We start from the raw sequence: 22,505 nt of genomic DNA on the forward strand, positions 1-22,505 counted from the left end.
TAAATTATACTAAACCAGGGATGAACATTGTGTGACCTTCCAGCTGTTGTTGGAGTGCAGTATCATCAGTACTAGCCATTGTAGGACATGAGAAAGTCAGGGAGTAGAAATCCAACAACATCTGGATATGGTGGAACTCCCATTAATGTTCAAACCATGGTAGATGCCATCAATGGAAAGGGGTATAATTGTCTTTGAAGATTAGAAAAGAGGTCAGGGAAAGGATTCTTAAAGCCTGCCTTGATTAAGGAATTCAGGTTTACATGGATATTTTTCCATTGGTATTCATTGCATGGACACCAATAGCTTCATCACACTAGAGCATCTATCCACTTTAATCCACTTTAACTACCGTGACTCCCTTCTGCAAAATTCTAGGATTTTTATTTTAGGGGAAGCTCATGGCTTCTCTGGATGAGCAATTCAAAGACCCCTCCCTAAACTACAAACTCCAGAATTCTACAGGAAGCAGTCACAGCATTTAATGTGAATGGAAGGGGATATATGCTTGAGTGTGATGAGGCCCCAAGTCAGTCAGAAGACAGAAGTAGTGAAAAAAGTGCCTTCTTAATACTGACCATCTCATCCTTTAGGATCTGCTAGGAATGACCCTACATTCATAACAGAATTCATTTTCTAGGGAAGTTCAGTTGGGCCCCACATTGGCACTGGCAAAGAAACCACTATGGTTCACTTTTTTTAGACTGGCTATTGAGCCATTTTATTATTGCTTTTGACGTGTTCATAAACTATGTGTTTTGTAATGTTTTGTACACCATTTGTGCTATGGTTGCCTTCTCTTTCTCTTACTTTTTCAATGTGTGCCACTGGTATTGAGTTTCTTTATTTGCTATTCCTGGATTAGAATATAAAATTCAGAAGAATATTCACTTGACTAAGAGTCACTTGACTGTTTGAACCAGACATTGTAGCATTATGATGCATCTAAAAATTTGAAGCACGCATGGCAATTATGCTTTATGCACTTATTTTAAAAACATGCTTTTTTATCCTTGGAAGACATTGATTATGTGTTGGCAGTGATATATATATAACTGGTTGCTACTGTTTTATGGGAGAAGGGAGTTGAAATGCTGCTCCCATTTACAGATTTCTTGCTATGGGCAACAATATTTTGGTTGCTGAGCCAGCACTTAGATTTTGAGCTGAATGGGCATGTAGTATTTATTTGCATTCTTTCAGGGGTTGAGGACTGGGGAAATTTCCACTGGTTCTTATAGGAATAGGTGTGGCAGTGCTAGAATATTTTTAGAGCATTCTTGAAATATTGATCAGAGCAAGTGAGGTTCTGGAAATATCTTCCTTCCCCACCACTATTTTTCAGGTTACATATGGCCTTGTTCAGATGTTTGAAGGGGGTATAATTCAGTATGCAATGAGTAAGTGTACTGGTCTTACCCCCTACATTGTTGGCTTTCTCATATTGAAAACAGCTTATATCTGAAGAAGGTCTCCATGTAAGTCAGAACTGATATCAAGAAATCTGGCTCTAGTGGAGACCCTCCACATGTAGAATGGTCTCCTTTTCAAAACCATTGCTTTTCATGTGAGCAAAGCACATTTCTTCCAGCATATCTTGCTTTAACATCTCTGTAAGTGCCTGAATAGGGCTTTGGTTTTTCAGGAGTACTTACATATCTCATTATTATGAGATAGAAAAGCTATTCACAATATGTACTCTGAAAATGCTTTGCTTCTTCGGCCTCTTCAACTCCGCCTCTCGAATATATCCAAGAGCAGATTTTTGAACTGTGCTTTCAATCCCCACCTCGATAAGCAAAAGATAAATTGTTACCCCTGCTGGTTACAGTCCATTAGTGGCACTAAAATGCATTTCTATGCTCAAAAGCCAATTTGCATTTACCAAAATACTGTCATTGTTTAGATAGAAATCCTTATTCATGCTTACCTAGGAGTAAGTTCCTCTGAAAAATAAAAAGTAATTTCTTCTCAATAGGAAGGCATAAGATCATGTGGCTAATTGGTCAATATTTTGTTTAGAAAAAGAAAGCAAGCATTTCACTTTATTTTCAAAGTACTTGTATGAAGACAGAACAAAAGGTAGCAGATGAGCTTTCTCCTAATGCATTGTGAATGATACAAAAATCATTGGTAACATTAATATAACCTTTTAAAATTTTGAATTTACATAAGTGTTGTTTCATAAGAAACTCTTTTTGCTGAACTCTTTCTCCCAAGAGAAGGTTTTGATGCCTAATTTTCTTTTTCTGTAGCATCAGTGTCTGTCATCATTTTCCTGAAGTGTATGACATTGGCACTGGAAATTGTCAATTCCCAGATGGTTGGAGATGTTTGCAGAGGTCTAGTGGATAGATCTAGTTTAGTTAATCATCATAGTTCTTTTCAGTTATTAAAAAGCTCGGTGGTAGAAGAGCGAGAATAGAGACCAACATGCTGGCTCTATCCCCTCTGTTTTTATTCTTTTCACCCTTGACCTGAGAAACTGACTGTAGAGGAGAAATTTCTTTGAAGCTCTCCACAAGAGAGTTCAAAAACTTGCAGGGAATGCAATGGGAATGACACAGGGGAAGCAGAACTGGCTTTCTGCTCTCCAATCCACTCCATTTCTACTTTAGGCTTTTAAGAACTGTACATTGTCTCTACCTCATTGTCTCTGCCTCACCTGATTGTATGAAAGACAAACAAATGATTGTTTTGCTGCATCTAACCAGGATTGCAATGTATGAAGTATAGGCGAGGGAAAAGTGTCACCCTCCTAACCTCATAGGATAGCAAATCCCAGTAGCCTCATCTAATATAGCTAATAGTGAGATATGCTAGGAGCTGGAGGTTTGTACTTTGACTACCCCAATCTAGAATATTTAACATTGTACTTATGTCTTGCATTCACTGTCATAGTAAACTTACAAAGTGGTAGGCCACTTCAAAATGGGGTTGTGTGAATCACATTACTCTGCCTCCAGATATCCATACACCAATCCCCCATGCTGATTTATAGAAAATGTATTTAGCCTAAATTTTTTCTTTGTTATTTTTTAATGTAGAGGTGTTTAAATCCTCCAGTATTTTACAAATGAAAACCAGGGCATGTGCTGCCAGGCAACACCAGAGAGTGATTAAGATGGCTAAACATATTGATGAGGAAGAACAGATAAACTGGGAAAGGCTGCAACACTTTTGCTTTTGTCCTCTCCCCACTGTTCAGTTAGTTGAGTATAAACTCCTTTTGCATGTTGAACTCAGTTTGCAGCAGTTGACAGAAGTTTTGGATAAGGGGAAGTGAAGTGGAAAGAGGAGAAATTGGGACTTTTAAAAGCAGCTGAAAAAGTGGGGTTATGGATCATATGCAGGGGCGGCTCGTCCATTACGCGAAGTAAGCGGTCGCAGAACACTTTTTTTTTGCCAGGAGTGCAGAGGCGCCTCTGTAAATGCCCCTCGACTGCCACTTGAGGAGCGCCCCCTCAGCTCACAACAGCCCTAGCAGTCCGGGGGGAGCCTTGGCTTTCTTGCCTCGCTGCCGGGCGATCCTCTTCCCAAAGGGGCCAGGCCCTTGAGCCTCGCCTAGCCCCTCTCATTCCTGCTCCACCCGGCCACTGGGTGTGCGAGCAGAGCCAGCGCTCAATCGTTCTCTGCGTTCGATCCCTTCCCCATGACCGGCTCCCTTTCCCGATCCCCCCAGTGCTCCACCCGCCTCTTCTCCTCTCCCCAATCCGCGAGTGGGCTAAGGGGCGGAGCCGCCAAGCCTGGAGGCGTGTCTGAAGACCCCAGCGTGCGCACCAAAAGTTGCCTCTTCTCCTGACCGAGAGAGAGAGCGCCCCTCCGGCTGGAGGTATCTCCCACCTCTGCTCCCTCCCTTTGTTTTTATGCCTACCTTCAGGAAAGGTGGGCATCTCCACCCCCCCTCTCTCTCTTGGTCTCAATGGCTGAGGAGAAAGTCAGGAGAAGAGGTGACTTTTGGTGCACATGCCGGGGCCTTCAGGCACGCCTCCGGGCCCAAAGCGGGCCAGGCAAGGGAGCAAGTGCAACAAGTGTAGTTACTGGGATGTATAGTTCACCTACAATCAAAGAGCATTCTGAACTCCACCAATGATGGAATTGAACCAAATATGGCACACAGAACTCCCACGACGAACAGAAAATATATATGGGGGGGGGGGGAGAATACTGTTTGCTTACCGTTGAAAATTACCTAGGGCCGCCTCTGATCATATGGCACAGTACTGCTCATGCCAGATTGGAACAGTTACCCTATGGGTATCTCAGTTGTGCGTAGATGCTATTTAAACATCAGTTTTTAGATATTCTTTACAATCATCTGTGCTTAGCACAGATGACAATACAATATCAGACATGGGATAGATTCTGCAACCCTGCTCCAGTTATATTACATGACTGAGAGTGCTTGAAATTAAGCTGAGAACAAAGTAGGAAAGCAGAAGGAAAAGAGAGATGCTGAAACATTATTAAAGATGTTCAAAAAGTAGGACTGATATATCCCAATTAAAGTGCTCATATAAACGACAACACCAAAAGTAAGTCATCCTTATTGAGGGGGATCAGGCTTGCTGGACTAATAGTTAAGTGTCTGCATTCCACATCAGGATGACAGTGGATTAATCAAAATTGCCCCTGGGAAATTGGGATATTTGAATGGTATGATATAATTCAATCAAGTCAGCTCCCAACTAGAGAAGTTAATGACATCCATGAATGGTTTACCTCCTCAATGAATACTTCCAACATCAGATATTTGGTAGTCCATTGTATTACAGTGCATATAAGAAAGCAGTAGTGTAAAAAATTACTGATTGATTTTCATTCTGGAGGAAGCCATGCCTTTGTTAACATAGTGTGTGAAAAGGGCATAGAGAATGCCTGCATCTTCTGATATGCTCTTTGGAGTAAAACCAAAAGTATTTGTCACAACAGTAATTAAAGAAAGGGACAATCATTAACTAAATGTGCATTTCTTAAGTCTGCAGGCCAGTGTGCATGGACAAATGATTTATTGATTGTGTTCCAAAGTAACCTAATATCAAAACGACCTTGAACTTTTTTTAAAAAATGTACAGAACATGGACCTTGAATAATGGACGATCTAATTTGCTCTTGAATTGGTTTACAATTGTAGCTTGTTGTTAATGTAACGTGTGCACAATGAAATAAACTTTCCTTTTATTTTGAATTTGGGATCTGATTGCTAAATGGGATTTGTATAGAATTTGTCTTCTCTTGTAATCATATATAGGTAGTCAGCAAGTTACGAACAAGATGGTTTCTGTAAGTTTGTTCTTGTAGAATTTGTTTGTAAGTTGGAACAGATACATTTTAAGTATACTTCCAGCCCTGATAGATAGATAGATGATAGATAGATAGATAGATAGATAGATAGATAGATAGATAGACAGACAGACAGACAGACAGAGGTAGATAGATAGATAGATAGATAGATAGATAGATAGATAGATAGACAGACAGAGGTAGATAGATAGATAGATAGATAGATAGATAGATAGATAGATAGATAGATAGATAGATCACTTTGGATAGCATAGGAAGGGGTAAACAGTACCCCTGTTCAGAAGATTTCACCAAATTTTCTGTTCCTGTGATAATTGGATTTTGAAAAAAAAATGGACTTGTTGGGAAAACAAGGAATGGAGATAAAGCTTCAGTGGAGATACCTTTTCTCAGTGAAAACCCTTTTAAGAGTGAATTTCCCTTCCTAGGGGTAGATTTCTCTCGCATCCTGTTGTCTCACCCCTGTTCTTAATTATGAGAGTCATTTGTAAGTCAGGGACTACCTGTTTTCCAGAAGCACGTGCACAGGGAAAATGAGGATTTCTTGTATTTTGTAGATGGCCTATACTGAAGAATCACAATGTGGGTTCCTGGAACCTCTTTAAAGCAATTCAAAGTTTTATTGATATATTCTTATTCAAAAGCATTCATGTTCATTATATTTCTGACCAGTTACAATTCATTGTAAGATCAACCCAATATATTGAGAAATGAAATTGACATTGCTATGTAAAATGCAGCATCTAAATAGTAATGAGTATGTCAGGATGAAAATAGAAGAAACACATTATATTAATGTTCTGTTTCCTGGGTTGACTTGAGAGGAATATATATATATATATATCTGTCTAAAAAACTCTATGATAGCCACCATAAATTAGATTTGACTTGAAGGCTCATAACTATCCCAGCACCCCATACTTAATTCAAATGTTTGAGATTTGCTATTTCTGATAGGAAAATGGGATATGGACTGTTACAGAGAAGTTTGACAACTGGGGTTATAGTGTTGTGTAGTGCATCATTAGTAAATCTAATGATGGACAAGATAGTGCCCTTTCTCAAACTACCTGCCAGACAGTAGGAATATAAAGAATACCTGAACATGTTCTTGTCCCCATTGAAAAAGGTTGTCTTGACACTCTTATCCAGTCTTGACCCACTGCAAATTTATTTGCATGTTAGGACTTCTTAATGAAAAATTCCTTTGTTCAAAAACACTGTACAATGCTGTGGAAATTACAAAGTCTTAGGAATTACAGTTGAGGTAATCTCAGTAAATTACAAAATGATTTGCTTTTATGTGAGGATTAACAGTAATGTTGTTAGATCAACAGATCCTACCTGCTCTAAAAGTTAGGGAGAGGTGCAGAGGCTTTTGAAATGTTGCATTAAATACTGGAATGGCTGCATATAACAGGAAAATCCAGGTTAAAAGCTTTGTGTAATATATTTGCTTTGATCATGCTAATGACCATTTTCTAACTTGTACAACACCTAATATGACAGACTTGAAACAAAGGAAGGTTCTTGGCTCGGAGAGACTGAATATTCTGTGAAAAAAATGATCAGGCACAGTATTTTATACAACTACTATTAAAAGAAAAGGACAACTGCTTCAAGCTATTTAACTTCATGTCCTCTGTTTCTTCAGAGCATTCCTAATTTTTTTTTAAAAAAAATCTGTTATTGTGTCTGGGATGTTTTGATAACTGCAACCTGAATTGCTCCAGGGATGTTTAGCAGTGTATGTAATATTTACAGAGGAAAACTGCAAATATTTACCATATATTTAGATTGGTAAGGTCTGATATGGATTTGCATGTCCTAAAAAATTCTGTCCGAGCCAGGAGGTCATGAATTAGAAGTCTCATTCATTTACTATTCATTTATTTAACTTATATACCTCTTTTCTCTCAGAGCAAAAACAACAGAGCCTATAACAAAAATTAAAACAAAGCGCAGTTAAAATCTTAATAATAATTACAAAATAAAAACAAAAAGGGCATAATGTTAAAACTATTTAAAGCACATTTTAAACATGCTAATAAAGATAAACGCTCATCATTAAAACACCCTTCTGTCAATCTGATGGAGATATCAGTCATCAATGCCCCAATTGCCTGTAGAGATAGAGTTACAGTTGTGGGCAACAGTGTCACAATTGTAGTGAAGAACTTCATCAGATGGGGAGGAGGGAAGTGGGGGAAAGCAATCGGGAAGAGCGGGGAAACCATCTTAACCCCTTTCTCCCTCAACAGAACTTTGGGGATGGCCAGCCATCCCACAAACTTTCCCCATCTTCTTTCCATTTTTCTTCACTTTCCCCACTTTCTGGCAGCAGGAATATGGTAACAGGGAGTCTTCTCTCCATCTTCACATGCTGGAAAGACAAGTTCCCATGGGCAGCCATGGGAAGTGGCCCTGCATCATGGGATGGCACACTGTTTTGCCAGAGTGTGAAAAGGGAGAGAAACGGGGGGAACATCCATGGGATGAGGTCCCTAAGTATAAATTGTGACTATGGATCAACCTTGGATGAATAAATCTAGGTAACTGTTGTTTTGTTTTCATGATTGCAACTTTGTCATGATTGTGACACTTTTGCCTCAGTTGTAACTCCCCACAACATACTTGACTGGATATCAACTGAACAGGGAGAAGGAGGTCCATTTTGCTGGTGACTGGAGCACAGATGATTGATAATTCCATCAGGTTTGGGAAGTCAGTCCAGGATTAGCTAATGTAGAATATTAGTCTTAACATTTCCCAGCTGATGGAAAGAAACCAGAAAGGAGGCCAACTTATTCTCCTAGGATAGCAAGTTCCACAGGCTTGGAGCAGACACTGAGAATACTATCCTGAAAAGGACTTTGCAGAGGTGGTGGGACAAAGAGGTGAGCCTTCTCTAAGGTGCTTAAAATTTTTCAGGTATGTAGAAACATGGGTTTTTAGATACTTAACCAAGCCATGTATTGTTTTAATATAATGCCTACTTGTTAAATCTGTGGTTATGCTTAGACTTCTATGGAATTTCATGTCATCTCCTATTATTCTGCAGAATACAGAAAAGGTGAATATTAGAATATGCTTAAAATATGGGAAAATGATATATTTTGGCCATCTGTTATATTTATATGGCTGTTAATGCCCAGATCCCCATGAAAAAAAATGTTTAGGACATTATTTGATGCTGTATTCTGTGTTTATGGATATCAAATAGTCAGTGTTTAACTGTGTTTCTCTTTTCTATGCTTGTTTATTGCTGCCCATAAAATGTAATGTTATGCTAATTATGTCTCCTTTTTGTAGCTCCATAACTACTGATAAAATATAGTATGCTTGATTAAGTGTCATCTGTCTACATATAACATCATGCTGGCGGCTGACCTCCAGTACAATAGTATACATATACTGTTTTGAATTTGTTAAGTGGGACATACTGAAATTAATGGGACTTGCATAACACCCACTGATTTAAATAGGCCAGTACTATTTGGGATGGAAATTGATAATCTAAAGGAGTCTTATTTCTGAAACACAATTTAGGTTTGTTTTTTTTTTTTTAAAAAAAAAAAACCCCACTAGAAACCCTCTCATCCTCAGTGTTAAAGTATACTCTCAGCATGCTGCTTAGCTACCCCTTTAAAAACTGTAAACTGCAACAAAATATTATCAGTGAGAATGAAAAGACAATTCTCTCCCCCCTCCACTTTTTAATTTCCTTCCATTTTGTATGAAATGTTATCAATTGCCCCAATACGTATGTCTTTCCTCAATAAATACAATATTTTGCACACATACAAATATGGTTGACATTCTCTATTGTTGTGAATTGGTAATTTAGAGTAAAAGATTTGTAACTGTTTTGTATTCATTTTGACAATATGAGTGTCTTCCTGGACAACTTCATCCGCCAGCATCCATATTGGGTAAAAGATGTCTGTTCAGTTGGCAATTGGGGCTCAAGGACCACTATTTGTGGGGCTGAAATAGGGTTTACATCTTGCACTGCTAATTCTAAATTTGTATTTGTCTTTAGAACTATAGGCTACAAAAAGAAGTATGTGAAAGTTCCACATGGCCATATATGGGTAGAAGGGGACCATCATGGACATAGCTTTGACAGCAATGCCTTTGGCCCGGTAAGTCACAATAACTCTCATAATAATTTTATAGATAATAATAATAATTTAATAGGAGTGCAGATTTTGTTCCTATAAGATTGTTTTTGATGGGGGAAAATTCAGTAGATGCATCCTTTCTCATCAAACCTTTTTTTTAAAAGGAAGATAGAGATGGGAGGGAAACTCTTCTCCTGTTTCACCTTTGCTATGCTTACATACTGATCTAAATAGCTCAGTGGTAATTCCCCCTCAGAGTTCAATGGGACATAATCATCAGAAATATTGTATGGGATTGCATTCTTAAACAGACAAACATCTTTCTCTTACACTGGTACACCTGGAAGAGCAAGAGCTTACTGTGTTTGCAACAGATGCTTTGAAATGCTCTAAACCATGTTGAAAAGCACAAGCTTTTCTAAACATTCTGCAGTAATTGTTGCCTTAGGTAGTTAATGACCTTGAATTCTGTTACTATGGCTTGACCTTTTTTTAGTGTCAGAGGTGTACAAGAGCCATGTAGGACAGAGAAAAGCCTAGAAGTTTCTTATAAAAATGAAGGCAGGCTTATCTGTGATGAGAGATTGCCAATGACTACTGTGAGTGAGAAGCATTGCAAAGTGGTGGAGAAGGGGACGGGTGTATAGTGTAGCTATGGTAGTTCGCTGGATAATGGAGAAAGGCAGGGAGTTCCAGAAAAACATCTACTTCTGCTTCATTGATTATTCTAAAGCCTTTGACTGTGTGGATCATAATAAATTGTGGCAAGTTCTTGGTGGGGTGGGCATACCAAGCCACCTTGTCTCTCTCCTGAGGAATCTGTACAAGGACCACGTAGCAACAGTAAGAAATGACCACGGAACAACAGACTGGTTCAAGATTGGGAAAGGCGTACAGCAAGGCTGCATACTCTCACCCAACCTTTTCAACTTGTATGCAGAACACATCATGCGATGTGCGGGGCTGGATGAATGCAAAGCTGGGGTGAAAATTGCTGGAAGAAACATTAACAACCTCAGATATGCAGATGACACCACTCTGATGGCCGAAAGCAAGGAGGAGCTGAGGAGCCTTCTAATCAAGGTGAAAGAAGAAAGCGCAAAAGCCGGGTTGCAGCTAAACAAAAAAAAAAACAAAAAACCAAGATTATGGCAACAAGAATGATTGACAACTGGAAAATAGAGGGAGAAAATATGGAGGCCATGACAGACTTTGTATTTCTAGGTGCAAAGATTACTGCAGATGCAGATTGTGGCCAGGAAATCAGAAGACACTTACTTCTTGGGAGGAGAGCAATGTCCAATCTCGAGAAAATAGTAAAGAGCCAAGACATTACACTGGCAACAAAGATCCGCATAGTCAAAGTCATGGTATTCCCTGTAGTAACCTACGGATGTGAGAGCTGGACCTTAGGGAAGGCTGAGCGAAGGAAGATAGATGCTTTTGAACTGTGGTGCTGGAGGAAAGTTCTGAGAGTGCCTTGGACTGTGAGAAGATGCAACCAGTCCATCCTACAGGAAATAAAGCCAGACTTCTCACTGGAGGGAAGGATACTAGAGACAAAGTTGAAGTACTTTGGCCACATCATGAGGAGACAGCAAAGCCTAGAGAAGACAATTATGCTGGGGAAAATGGAAGGTAAAAGGAAGAGGGGCCGACCAAGGGCAAGATGGATGGATGGCATCCTTGAAGTGACTGGACTGACCTTGAAGGAGCTGGGGGTGGTGACGGCCGACAGGGAGCTCTGGCGTGGGCTGGTCCATGAGGTCACGAAGAGTCGGAGATGACTGAATGAATGAACAACATGGTATTTCATGGAAGCCTTTTGAAGAAGTGTAGATCTTGAGAAGGAACTTGCAAGGAAAGAGTAATTTAAGTGGTGAAATTATGGTTTGAAAATTACATTGGACCCTTGTTATCCTCAGGGTTTGGTCCCAGGACAAATCTCACTAGTAAAATGGTGCCCTTTATATAAAAGAGCAAGAGCAAGATTTGCTTTCTAGAATTTAAAAAAAATGTTTTCAAGATGTGGGTAGTTGAATCCATGGATACGGAATCTATGGATAATGAGGGCTGGCTACACATCACTGTGTGATTGCAGAAGAAAGTCAGGAAAATTAGCACGGATGGGTAGGATGATAGTTACTGGGGCTCAAAATGACAGAAGCCCTGGAGGAAGAAATGGAAAAATAAGAGAAAATCGAAGAGAGAGAATTTTTACAATAAAGGAGAAGAGATATTAAGAAGAATCAGAGGGAAAATGTAGAGCTCATTCATATATGCATAGGCATTACTCAATTGGTTATAACCGAATGTGAGATCTTTCTGTATTAAAGTCTTCCTGCGTTTGATGTTGTACAGTATGACAGTTCTGTCCACAGTGTTCCTTCAGCAATGAATGTTTCATATTACTCAGCTCATCAGTACGTATTGGCAGAACATATTGGTGAACTAGGGTGAAAGAAGGATGTCATTACCGTAGTTGTGGGAAGGAAGCCTCTAAACATAAAAGGCATTTGTTTTGCATTTTTGTGTCTCCCTGTTTCAAGCATGATCTCAGATAATTCAGTTTAGATACGAACAATTGAAAATTATTGTGCAGCAGAAACAATTAGCAAAGAGTACTGTAGGTGTATTGTCAGTTCATAAACGTTGTATTTCCATAGATTGTTTAAGCATATTTTATTTATGAACTTCCTAGAGTTCTGTATATATCATAAATATAGAATAACTGCTTGGAATGTTTGGCTTAGTAATAAAGCTGTAACATGATTTTAGTTGGACTGCCACCTAATTCTGTATTTTCAACTCCTTCAAACAAGTAATTGGGATACCTGATTCATCCTGTCTGTCAGCATTATATAGCACAGTTTTTTTTTAAAAAAATTTCTTGAGTAGTAAACAGTGTCAGAAATAAGTACAGTTCTGGTAACAGCCATTCCTAGCAAATGGGTATCAGGTGCTTTTATGGACATTTGAAGCAGAATGCATGCCTGCATGTTAATGCCCTAATCTTTGAATTCTGCATCAGTTGTAGTACTCTGCCTGCTCCCATTGTTAGAGGTCAGACAGCTGGTGGCTGGAAAAAGAACCTTTTGCTACTTCAGCTGTGAGACTTTCACCTAGACAGTTGCATGAGATGTCCTCGAGGCATCGGGTTAAGACTTTAGTAATCTGTGTCTTTGCTACATCTGCATGCTTTTTAAAATTTGATTTACTTCGATTTTATTATTGGTTTTTTCCCCATTGCCCATTTTGGCTTTGCTTTTAAAATGTAGTTTAATATATTTGAATATATGAGCAGGCTATCATTTTAAATGATATTTTAGAAATAGCTTCTATTTAGAAAAGAGCATACAAGTATATTTTCTACATGATCTTCTTCCGTTTTTCTTTTGCATGGAAATGGGCAGAGTTTGAATGTATAGCAGGGAAGGTGAGTGGTAGGAATGGGGCTATGACCTGTAATAACCTAATTTTGTTGGCAAGGTAGAATTAACAATTGTAGAAATCAATGTACATTGTGTGTAGAGTAGTTTGTGGTATTGGCAATAACATTGCACAGCAGGATGTATATCTACTAGTAGATGAAGGTTGTGAAATTTTACTCTCCTAGCTCATTGTGAAGCTTACATCTCCACTTTATAATATCATTTTCTCATATAAGTTTCAACAGACAAGCAAAATGAAAGGGCAACACGGTGGCAGAAATGAATCCCATCCCAATGTCCTACTTTTCTTATCACAAAGGTCATCCTGAAGTATAAAAAGCTATCTGTGTCAAAAGTCTAATTTTAGTACAGCAGTATGTTTTCCTATGAAGAAATGTTAATTTCTTGTTATATGTTAAACCTATAACCAACTGAACGTATTCTACTTTCCATTTCAGCCAAATTGATTCCTTGTTGCTTTCTCACCCAATTATTTTGGTTGATAACACAATAGGCTTTATAGGATATAATCTGAAATGATGATTACAACCAAAAGAAGAGCAGATTTGGGTTTTTTTCTCTCCTGTAGTACAATATAGATTTCCAGTGTTAAATACTGTAAAGTTAGCCCTCCACATTTGTGGGTTTTGCTATTGTGGATTTGATCAATATGTTCTCTTGGGGAATTTATAGGTCTCCCAGAATTATTCTATTGCAGTGGTTCTCAACCTAGGGTCCCCAGATGGTTTTGGCCTACAACTCCCAGAAATCCCAGTCAGTTTATCAGCTGTTAGGATTTCTGGGAGTTGAAGGCCAAAACCATCTGGGTATTCCAGGTTGAGAACTACTGTTCTATTGAAAGTTGACCATGGAGTCATGCTGGAGGACCCAGAGATTCCTAGGAAGTTGTTCTCTTTAATAAAAAATTAAGTGTTTCGTTATGAACGTTTTTTCCACTTTCACAGTGTTCTGTGCTCCAAACTCTGGTGAAAGTAAAGGGATGACTGTATTCCTTCATCTGAATTTTAGACAGTTAGAATGTCCAAATCTTAGACAGTTGAAAGAGGTGTGAACCACATAGAGTGATACTATCAGAGGGGGCATCAAAATGACTGTCAACACAATTTTTCTGCAGTTAATTGTAACTGGAAAACAGCTCTGACCAGAAAACATGTTTTCTGGTCAGAGCTGTTTTCCAGTTACAATTAACTTTTGAATCATATGGTTTTATCTACACACACTACAAGTATGAACTGTTGTTTTCATTGTTGCTGATGTTTGTTTTTTTTATAATGGTTGAGTTTATGAAATCTTCTGGTATTTTATCTACAATATTGTGGTATGGTCTAATATGGGAGGAGGTTCATGGGGGTGACACCATGGGTTACTGTACTGGATGACACCAATCCTAGTAAATCTCTATTTTGGAATACCCTTTTGGAAAAGTATCTGCATTGTAGACAAAGTAATAGCGGTAATGTGGTGCAGTGGTCTGAAGGCTGTAATAGGACTATGAGAGACCAGGTTGGAATCCCTGCTCAGCCATGACAAACCACTGGATGACATAGGGCTAATCAATTTCCCTTTGCCTCTGTGGAAGACAATGGTAAACCTCCTTTGAAGAATTTTTAACAAATAAATGCCATTATAAGTTTGTTTTATGGTTGCCATAATTTGGAGATGACTTGAAGGACCACCACCACTACAATATGTCATATAAACAAAAATATGCTAATGTTTACTATCAATCATATACACTCTTAGAGCTCATAATATTTAATTGAGCAATCATATTGTTTTGAAGCAAGAGGGAAATCAAAATATTAGTGCAGATAAGGGATTTTCACTGTTTTCAATAAAAGAAGTGTTGATACTACACTACACTAATGTTATGCATTGATAAAGAAAGCTGTGCCAAGCTGATTGAAAACAAGGTTTATATTATGCAATTTTTCTGTATCATTCTCAGAATTTTACAAGAAAACCAAGCAAGGTTATCTTCTTCTCTGATACTTTCCCCTCTCCATAGTACCACCTATTTCTTATCAGAACTCTACCCCTCCTCCCAAATGAAAAGGTGAAATGCCTTCTGTCTGGTGGCAGTAGGAACTCCCACTGAAAGCACCCTAATAAGCTCAAAATAATAATGGAAAAATAATTTTGGAGACATTAATTCTCCATGTGCTCACACTGGTTGGGGAACCAAAAGTGTATTTAAAAAGTTTTCTAAGGAAAACACTGGTTAGGAAAATACTTACAAAAAAATGATTTTTGAACTGGGAGATTAAAAGCATATTTTTTAAAAAGCCAAAAATTGGTTAAGGAAAACCTTAGAAAAGTTACTAATTTTGGATGAAAACTCCTGGTATTTCTCAGGAATGACTGGCAACTTCAAAAGGTTTTTTAAAAAATAATTCTTCAAAGCTTTGCTTTAACCAATATTGGGTGTTGTTTTTGTTCTTCATCTTTTTCTTTTTCCAGCTATGTGAGTAGTTATCCATTTATATAAGATACAAGAGTGCTGTACTAAAAATGTGAATGTCTAAACAATACAACTGACCAGCTACAGATTTAGCTCTTAATTGCTTTCCAGCATGTTAGATTAAGAAAAACGGGCCTTTTGTATTTTATTATTCAAGGAGCAGCTTTGTTCAATGGAAAGAAGGAAATGTACTGTAATGCTGTTACTTTGATATAGCCTGGTTTAATCTCCATTTTGAAACAAACCATAGCAGTTATTCATAATGACTTTAAAAAGACAAAAACAACCAGCCTTCAATGATCAGCAGTGACTAAAAGGAATCCTGGCTTTCCCTTTATCACATTCTTCCCATTATTTAAAGGAATATACGTATTTTGCTCTAGCGAGTCCATTTGAATGGTTTCCTTTAAATTAACCAAAGCTTTAATCAAGTTTTTATGAGACAAAATTGCATTTTGCTTTAACTGCAGCTAATAGAAGTCTCAGTTTTTGGCAGAGATGATGAAGTTAATTTTGCAGTAATACACTACTTTATATAGAGTTTCCAAAGCCATGAGGTCTACTTATACATGAGTATATATGGTAGGGATAAATTGATATATCTTAGGGCCAGATATTTATTTTGCAAGTAGAAATTATGGAGGTCATATTAACATGCCATTCTAACTGTTCCAAACTGGCAGGGTAGTCCTGATTATTCTGTTGTTGTCCTGCTTTTTTCAGTTGCTTTTAAGATGTGCTAGTTATTGTCTCCTCCTCTCACTTTTTACCTTTCTCCTTGGCTTTTTCACTCAATTAGGGACCATTCCAGACATAGCAGAAACCCAGGAGGGTTTCTGTCCCTACCCCAACCCAAACCCTTGGCTTTCCTTTGAGAGGGTGGGGGTTAGATGCCATCTAGGGTCAAACAAAGGTTGACTCCGGGATGGCATCAAGTGTCAGAACCCAGATGTCTTAAAGAGCCAGACACAGGAGTAAGTTCAAAAGAGCAGTTTATTAAATCAAAGCAAACAGGACTTAGAGACACTTGCTTCAGTGTCTCTGGTCAAAACTCAAAATTTGCAGTAATTCGCAGCTTGAAAAACAAACTTGGAAAATAACCCAGATTAAACTGGCAAATAATCCAGATTAAACAAGAGTTTCTTCAAAACACACCAAAATCACACCGTTCAAAGATAATGATCAAACAAAGAGCCGTAAAGAGAAGCCATCGTCCAAAAACAGTCCAAATTTGAAGAAGTCCCAGATGAAGATTCCAAAGTCCAAAAGGCAGTGTCATTGTCAGAAACAGTCCAAAGTCAAGGAGAGGGGAAATCCACACTTACGAGAATCCAAGCCAGTCGATACACGAAGGAAACAGCAACCTGCAGTTCCGGGACCCAAGCCCAACAAGAGAAGTGGCAGCGACAGCACCCAAGGCACGAAACCAACACTTTGCCTACTGCAAAGTTCTATCATTCCAGTGTCTTCATTTATCTTACAACTCATCATCTGTTGATGAGTTGCCCTCTACCCCATCCTCATCGCTATCAGCTGGCTTAGCCTCTACAGCTGAAGGCCAACACCCATCCCTCCAACTCTTCCACCTTTTGTCAAGACTTAGGTCTCCCCACGATTCCATGGTATCACCAGATTGCTAATCCCCACCAGAAAATCCCTCAAAAGTATCACTAGACATGGGTTGTGTACACACATTTCAGATCTCCTGAACCTGTGTCCAATCCAATGGTTCCTCTTCATCTTCACTACTCCCAGACCCATTACTTCTAGTAAAGCCCATGAAATCCTCTTTCTCTGACGCTCCTTGCCTGACTCTTGCTCCCGAGTAATCCTCCCATCTCCTTCCTCCTCCTTCCTCCTCCTCACTCATTTCACTCTCAGAGAAACCTTCGAAGGATTCCTCATCTGTGGGTGACATAAGTATTTCCCGAATTCTCTTTCTTTGCTGCTCCTCATTTAACACCTGGGCACCTCGTTTCCCTCCTCTACTACTCCTACTATCAGTTGTAACATTGCCAGCAGACTCTACTACAACATCAAGTCCCTATCCAGTCCTTCATTTTCCCCAAAAAACTTACTGGAGGGGCCTGCCTGCAGTACACTGCTGATGTATGAAAATGATATCATCCCTCCCCCACCATTTTTGCACATTAGGAATAATGTACAGAGGGAGCTGTTCTGCCAACAGGCCCCTCTGGTAATTTCTTTTGAGGAAAATGTGGAGCTGGAGGGGAGGGAGTGGGCTCCCTTCTACTCCTTCAGGCTCCAGGAGCCTGAAGAACTGGGATGTCTGTGGCAATTGACTCCTGGGACTACAGAAGCAGTCCTGGGAGTCAATCCACAGAGACCCAACACCTGGAAAGAATTGGACCTAAGCTTAAGGTCTGGATCTTTCCAGATGTCAAACCCAATTTTCTCTGCATTGATTCATTTTTTATCTGAGGCACCATTTGGACACCTAAGGTAAAAACAAGACAGGTCCCACATTTTGGGCCTATCTGGAACGACCATAACTCAGCAGGGAGAAGATGACCATAGGGGATACAGCCAAGCCCTTTTCAGTAGGTTCAGGCAAAAGCAACCTGGTTCAGCCTTTTCTAGCTTGTGTGTTCTTCCTATTAATAACTTTTCCCTCTTGATTATACCTTGATATTGCTTTGCCACTCATGTTTTCATCTTAAAATGCTGCTGTATTAATACTGAAGAAGCTAGACCTCTATGCAGTATACACTATCTTATGCAACATTTTTATTGCATAGATGCAGCTGCAGGAATTAAAAGGGGACAAACTGAATAAAGCTATAAAACTGATTATGAAAAGTATAGAAACTTGGCCAGAGAAGAAAAGAAATATTCCTATAATAAGAAAACATATTTTTGCCCAAAGGTCTTTAGGCTTCATGGCTAACCTTTCTGGCATGAATTTGACCTCTTCGAGAGCAGGCTTAAGGGGTCCCAGGGGAGGACTGCATAGAAAAGATTTCTGTTTTCTGGTTTTAGAAACTATAAAAGTGTGTATTGAAACAGGAGTGTAAATCTTCATAGTTCTGGGCTTTTGTTTGCAAAACCTTAAAACTGTTACCCAATAGCATTATAATGTTTAACAGGAAATGCAAATCCCTGTTCATCCTATCTGCATGAATACATTTCAGAATACATTCAAAATTACATGATTAGAATATGGTCAGAAAACAACAGACCTCTGAGTCAGAGAAGTGTGCAGAACGCTATTTGAATTTAAAGATGAACCGTGTATGTTTAAAAAATAATCAGCTAAAACATTATAAATACCTGTGAATTTCAATCATGTACTCATATGCTGTTCCAGTGTTCTGTGTTCCTGTCAGATAAATAGATTGATAGCATCCTCCAAACTTTGCAAACAGAATAAATATTAGCCACAAGTAAAGGCTGTATGTTCTGTATCAGCACAATTAAATTCTGTTTAAACACAAGTCAATTCTTTCAGGTTTCAGATTCGTACAGTACTAGTAACATTTTTGGTGCAAAAAGTCCCTGTGTGACATTTTTGCAAGAATCCCAAACAACAAAAATGTGGGAAAGCTCACACTGTGGATATTTTTTTCCCAGTAGGGTACATAAACATGTCTATATACTTTACTTATGGAGGTTTCCTCACATTCCCATTAAGTAGGGCTGGGCGGTTTCGTTTCGTTAATTCGTAATTCGTTAAAAATTCGTTATTTTTTTTGTTAACGAAGCGATAACGAACCATTCTGGAGCAGCTTAAAAACGAAACGAATTTTTCAATTCGTTTCGTAAATGCTTCGTATTTTGTTATGTATTTGTTTCGTTATTGGTTTGAGGTCGTTTCGTTATTATTTCCGCATGTCTGGGGCAAGTTTTATAGTTGTTTTTTGTTTAATTAGTGAAAAAAAATTATAATATCACACCAACAGTCAACAACAGAGGGAGAGGGAAGCTTCAGAAGTTCCCCCTATCCCATTTGGAGGTTTTTTAGCGTATTGCGCGGTCGCGTCCGCCATTAACGAATCGATTCGTTATTTTTTCGTTATTGTTTCGTTATTGTTTCGTAATTTTTTTACCATTTACGAAATTTCGTAAATATTGAACTTTTTTTTTTAAAAAAAATTCTGAATTCTTTTAAATATCGAAACGCAAAAAACCCCAAAAAATGAATCGATTTTAGAAACAATTTTTTCCGTTGTTACCCAGGCCTACCATTAAGCATTAGTACTTGTAGGTATTTTTCCTCTTCAACTCCCCCTTCCTTTTATGGTGTACTATTAAGACTGTAAGCCTTGTTCTGTTGAATTTTTGTAAGCTGCCTGGGAGCCTTTTCTTGAAGGAGTACAATAAATAAACAAACAAACAACAGGAACAAAATTAGTAGTAATGCACACAGTCTCCTCCTCTATTGAATAGACTCAGGAAGAGGAATATAAATCATTGACTCTGATATGAAGAAGAATGGTGGCAGTTTTTAGCTGGAGAAAATGAGTATTCTCTTGTAGTACATTTTCATATTTGAACTTCCAAAAGTCTTATGCAAGAATTGTTTTGTGAATAAGAATACATTTTGAACAAAAACTTCCATATTTTCTGCACATAAAACCTGAAAAGAGTGATAAAAGATGCATTTTTCACCACTACAACACTTCAAGATGTTGAAACAAGAGAAAATTGCACTAGTCTACTTTTTTATTTCCCTCGTTGAAATAAACTTCTTTGAAAGCCAAAGAAATAAAAAACAGATTCAGATCAGCCAGTATTTCCCTATTACTGCTCATCTGCCCTAGGGAAATGCTGAAGTTTTCACAGAATCATAGAGTTTGAAGAGACCTCATGGGCCATCCAGTCCAATCCCCTGCCAAGAAGCAGGAAAATCAGATTCAAATCACCCCTGATAGATGGCCATCCAGCCTCTGTTTAAAAGCTTCCAAAGAAGGAGCCTCTGCCACACTCTGGGGCAGAGAGTTCCACTTCTGAACAGCTCTCACAGTCAGGAAGTTCTTCCTCATGTTCAGATGGAATCTCCTTTTTTGTAGTTTGAAGCCATTGTTCTGCATCCTAGTCTCCAGGGCAGCAGAAAACAAGCTTGCTCCCTCCTCCCTATGACTTCCTCTCACATATTTATACATGGCTATCATGTCTCCTCTCAGCCTTCTTTTCTTCAAGCTAAACATGCCCAGCTCTTTAAGCTGCTCCTCATAGGGCTTGTTCTCCAGACCCTTGATCATTTTAGTTGTCCTCCTCTGGACACATTCCAGCTTGTCAATATCTCTCTTCAATTGTGGTGCCCAGAATTGGACACAATATTTGAGTCTAATCAAGGCAGAATAGAGGGGTAGCATGACTTTTCTGGATCTAGACACTATACTCCTACTGATGCAGGCCAAAATCCCAATGGTAATTTTCCCTGCTGCATCACATTGTTGGCTCATGTTTAACTTATTGTCCATGAGGACCCCAAGATCTTTTTCAAGCATACTGCTCTCAAACCACGCGTCCCCCATTCTGTATCTTTTCTTGGGGACAAAGCTACTGCTTGCTTCCCTTGATGAATAAAGAAACAGAATAATGGCTAAATGTCCTAATTTCAATTTATTTTGCTGACTAAAAAATGACCCTAATCCCTCTCTTGATATTTCATAGTTTTGCAACTAAAATATGTACTCACAGAATCTTGTTGACAACTACTCAGATATTTTTTTCATATTATTTTTTGAAACTTTTTTGTAAATAATTTACACTGTACTTTCTTCCATGGAAAAGTTTATACAATGATTTTATACAAGTAATTCTATAGGAAATTTTCACAGCATTCCTGAAATGCCAACCTCCTCCCCCTGTGAAACAAGAAAATATGCAAATGCCTCATTTTCTGCTAGTAAGAAAATGTCTTGTATTTTTCATTCCTTTGTGCAATAATGAAATAAGTGAAGATTTATCTCCCTCGTTTTAAAAGTTACATAGAACTTCCCATAATGACCAATTCAAATGAACACAGCCAGGGAGTAAAGGAAACAGTTGGATTCAGTGTGAATTTCCAGAAGGCATAGCTGGCTTTTAGACAAGCTTTTTGTTTGTACCCAGAGTTCTTCCACAGAGGACATAAAGCCATTCTGTGCTTTCCAGTGTTCCTAATTGACTATAGTCGCTTGACAACAGGCTGAGTGAATACTGTCAAGATCAAATTTCTATAGTCTACATTTTACATGTGTGAGAGAGATTCAGATGATTTGTAGTTTAGAAATCGCAGAGTTTAGGTAATTTTCCATCTGGCCCAATCAAGATATACCAGAAGAAGAAACTAGAAAGAAAAATTTCTCTAAATGGGGTAGAAGTAAAATGCACAGGCAGCGTTTTTCTGTTTTGCTTGTTTGTTTCATAGAAAACATAGCCTCAGAGCTAACTGGATATTTACACAGAAGACAAATCCATGGAGGTAAACAAAGGGAATCTTGACTATTATTAACTGTGAGCACTTTCTGCAGTGGCCTGAGAGATCCAAGTGTGCAGAGCAAGATGTTGTTTGACAAATGATGAAATGAAAATGTGTTGTGTATAATAAATATACTATATGCCACTCACTTAAAAAAATATTTGGGAGTTTTCTTTGAGGATGATGACAAATCTGGTTAGGAAATAAATATAACTAGAGAACCAGGTGGAATGTACGTCATGTAGATTTCCTGGCTGGACGAGATATGGGACTCATTCATATGACAGAACTATTATTCCACTTTTGGCTTCAATGTTTCCTTCCTGGCTGCAGTTATTTGTTATTATTTATTTAGAAATTTTGTATACCGGTCTTCTCACCTCCATCGAGGGACTCAGGCCGGTTTCCAACAACAATTTTACAAACAATCATTAAAAACATCATATTCCATATTACACTAAAACATTAAAATAGCAAAATACAGTCATATAATTACAATGGTCAGTCGTTACAATAAAATCGTTGTTCATCATCATCCATCCATATCACAGGATATTGACTCACTTGTCGAATGCCAGTTTCCAGAGCCACGTTTTCACCTGTTTTCTAAATGTCAGGATAGAAGGGGCAGTTCTGATCTCCAGTGGAAGAGAGTTCCAGAGCCGAGGGGCCACCACCGAGAAGGCCCTGTCTCTCGTCCCCACCAGATGCGCTTGTGAGGCTGGTGGGACCGAGAG

General features: G+C 38.5%; 1 protein-coding gene across 2 annotated transcripts in view; it reads left to right on the top strand.

The window, feature by feature from the left end:
• Positions 1 to 22,505, top strand: part of IMMP2L (inner mitochondrial membrane peptidase subunit 2) — a 630,428-nt gene that overhangs the window by 499,215 nt on the left and 108,708 nt on the right. For both annotated transcript variants that reach the window (XM_060776139.2, XM_067469075.1), the window contains exon 5: positions 9,347 to 9,449. In XM_060776139.2, the coding sequence (XP_060632122.1) occupies positions 9,347 to 9,449 (103 nt within the window). The remainder of the gene's footprint in view (positions 1 to 9,346; positions 9,450 to 22,505) is intronic.

The sequence above is a fragment of the Anolis sagrei genome, chromosome 5 (assembly GCF_037176765.1).
Source record: "Anolis sagrei isolate rAnoSag1 chromosome 5, rAnoSag1.mat, whole genome shotgun sequence".
NCBI lineage: Eukaryota > Metazoa > Chordata > Lepidosauria > Squamata > Dactyloidae > Anolis > Anolis sagrei.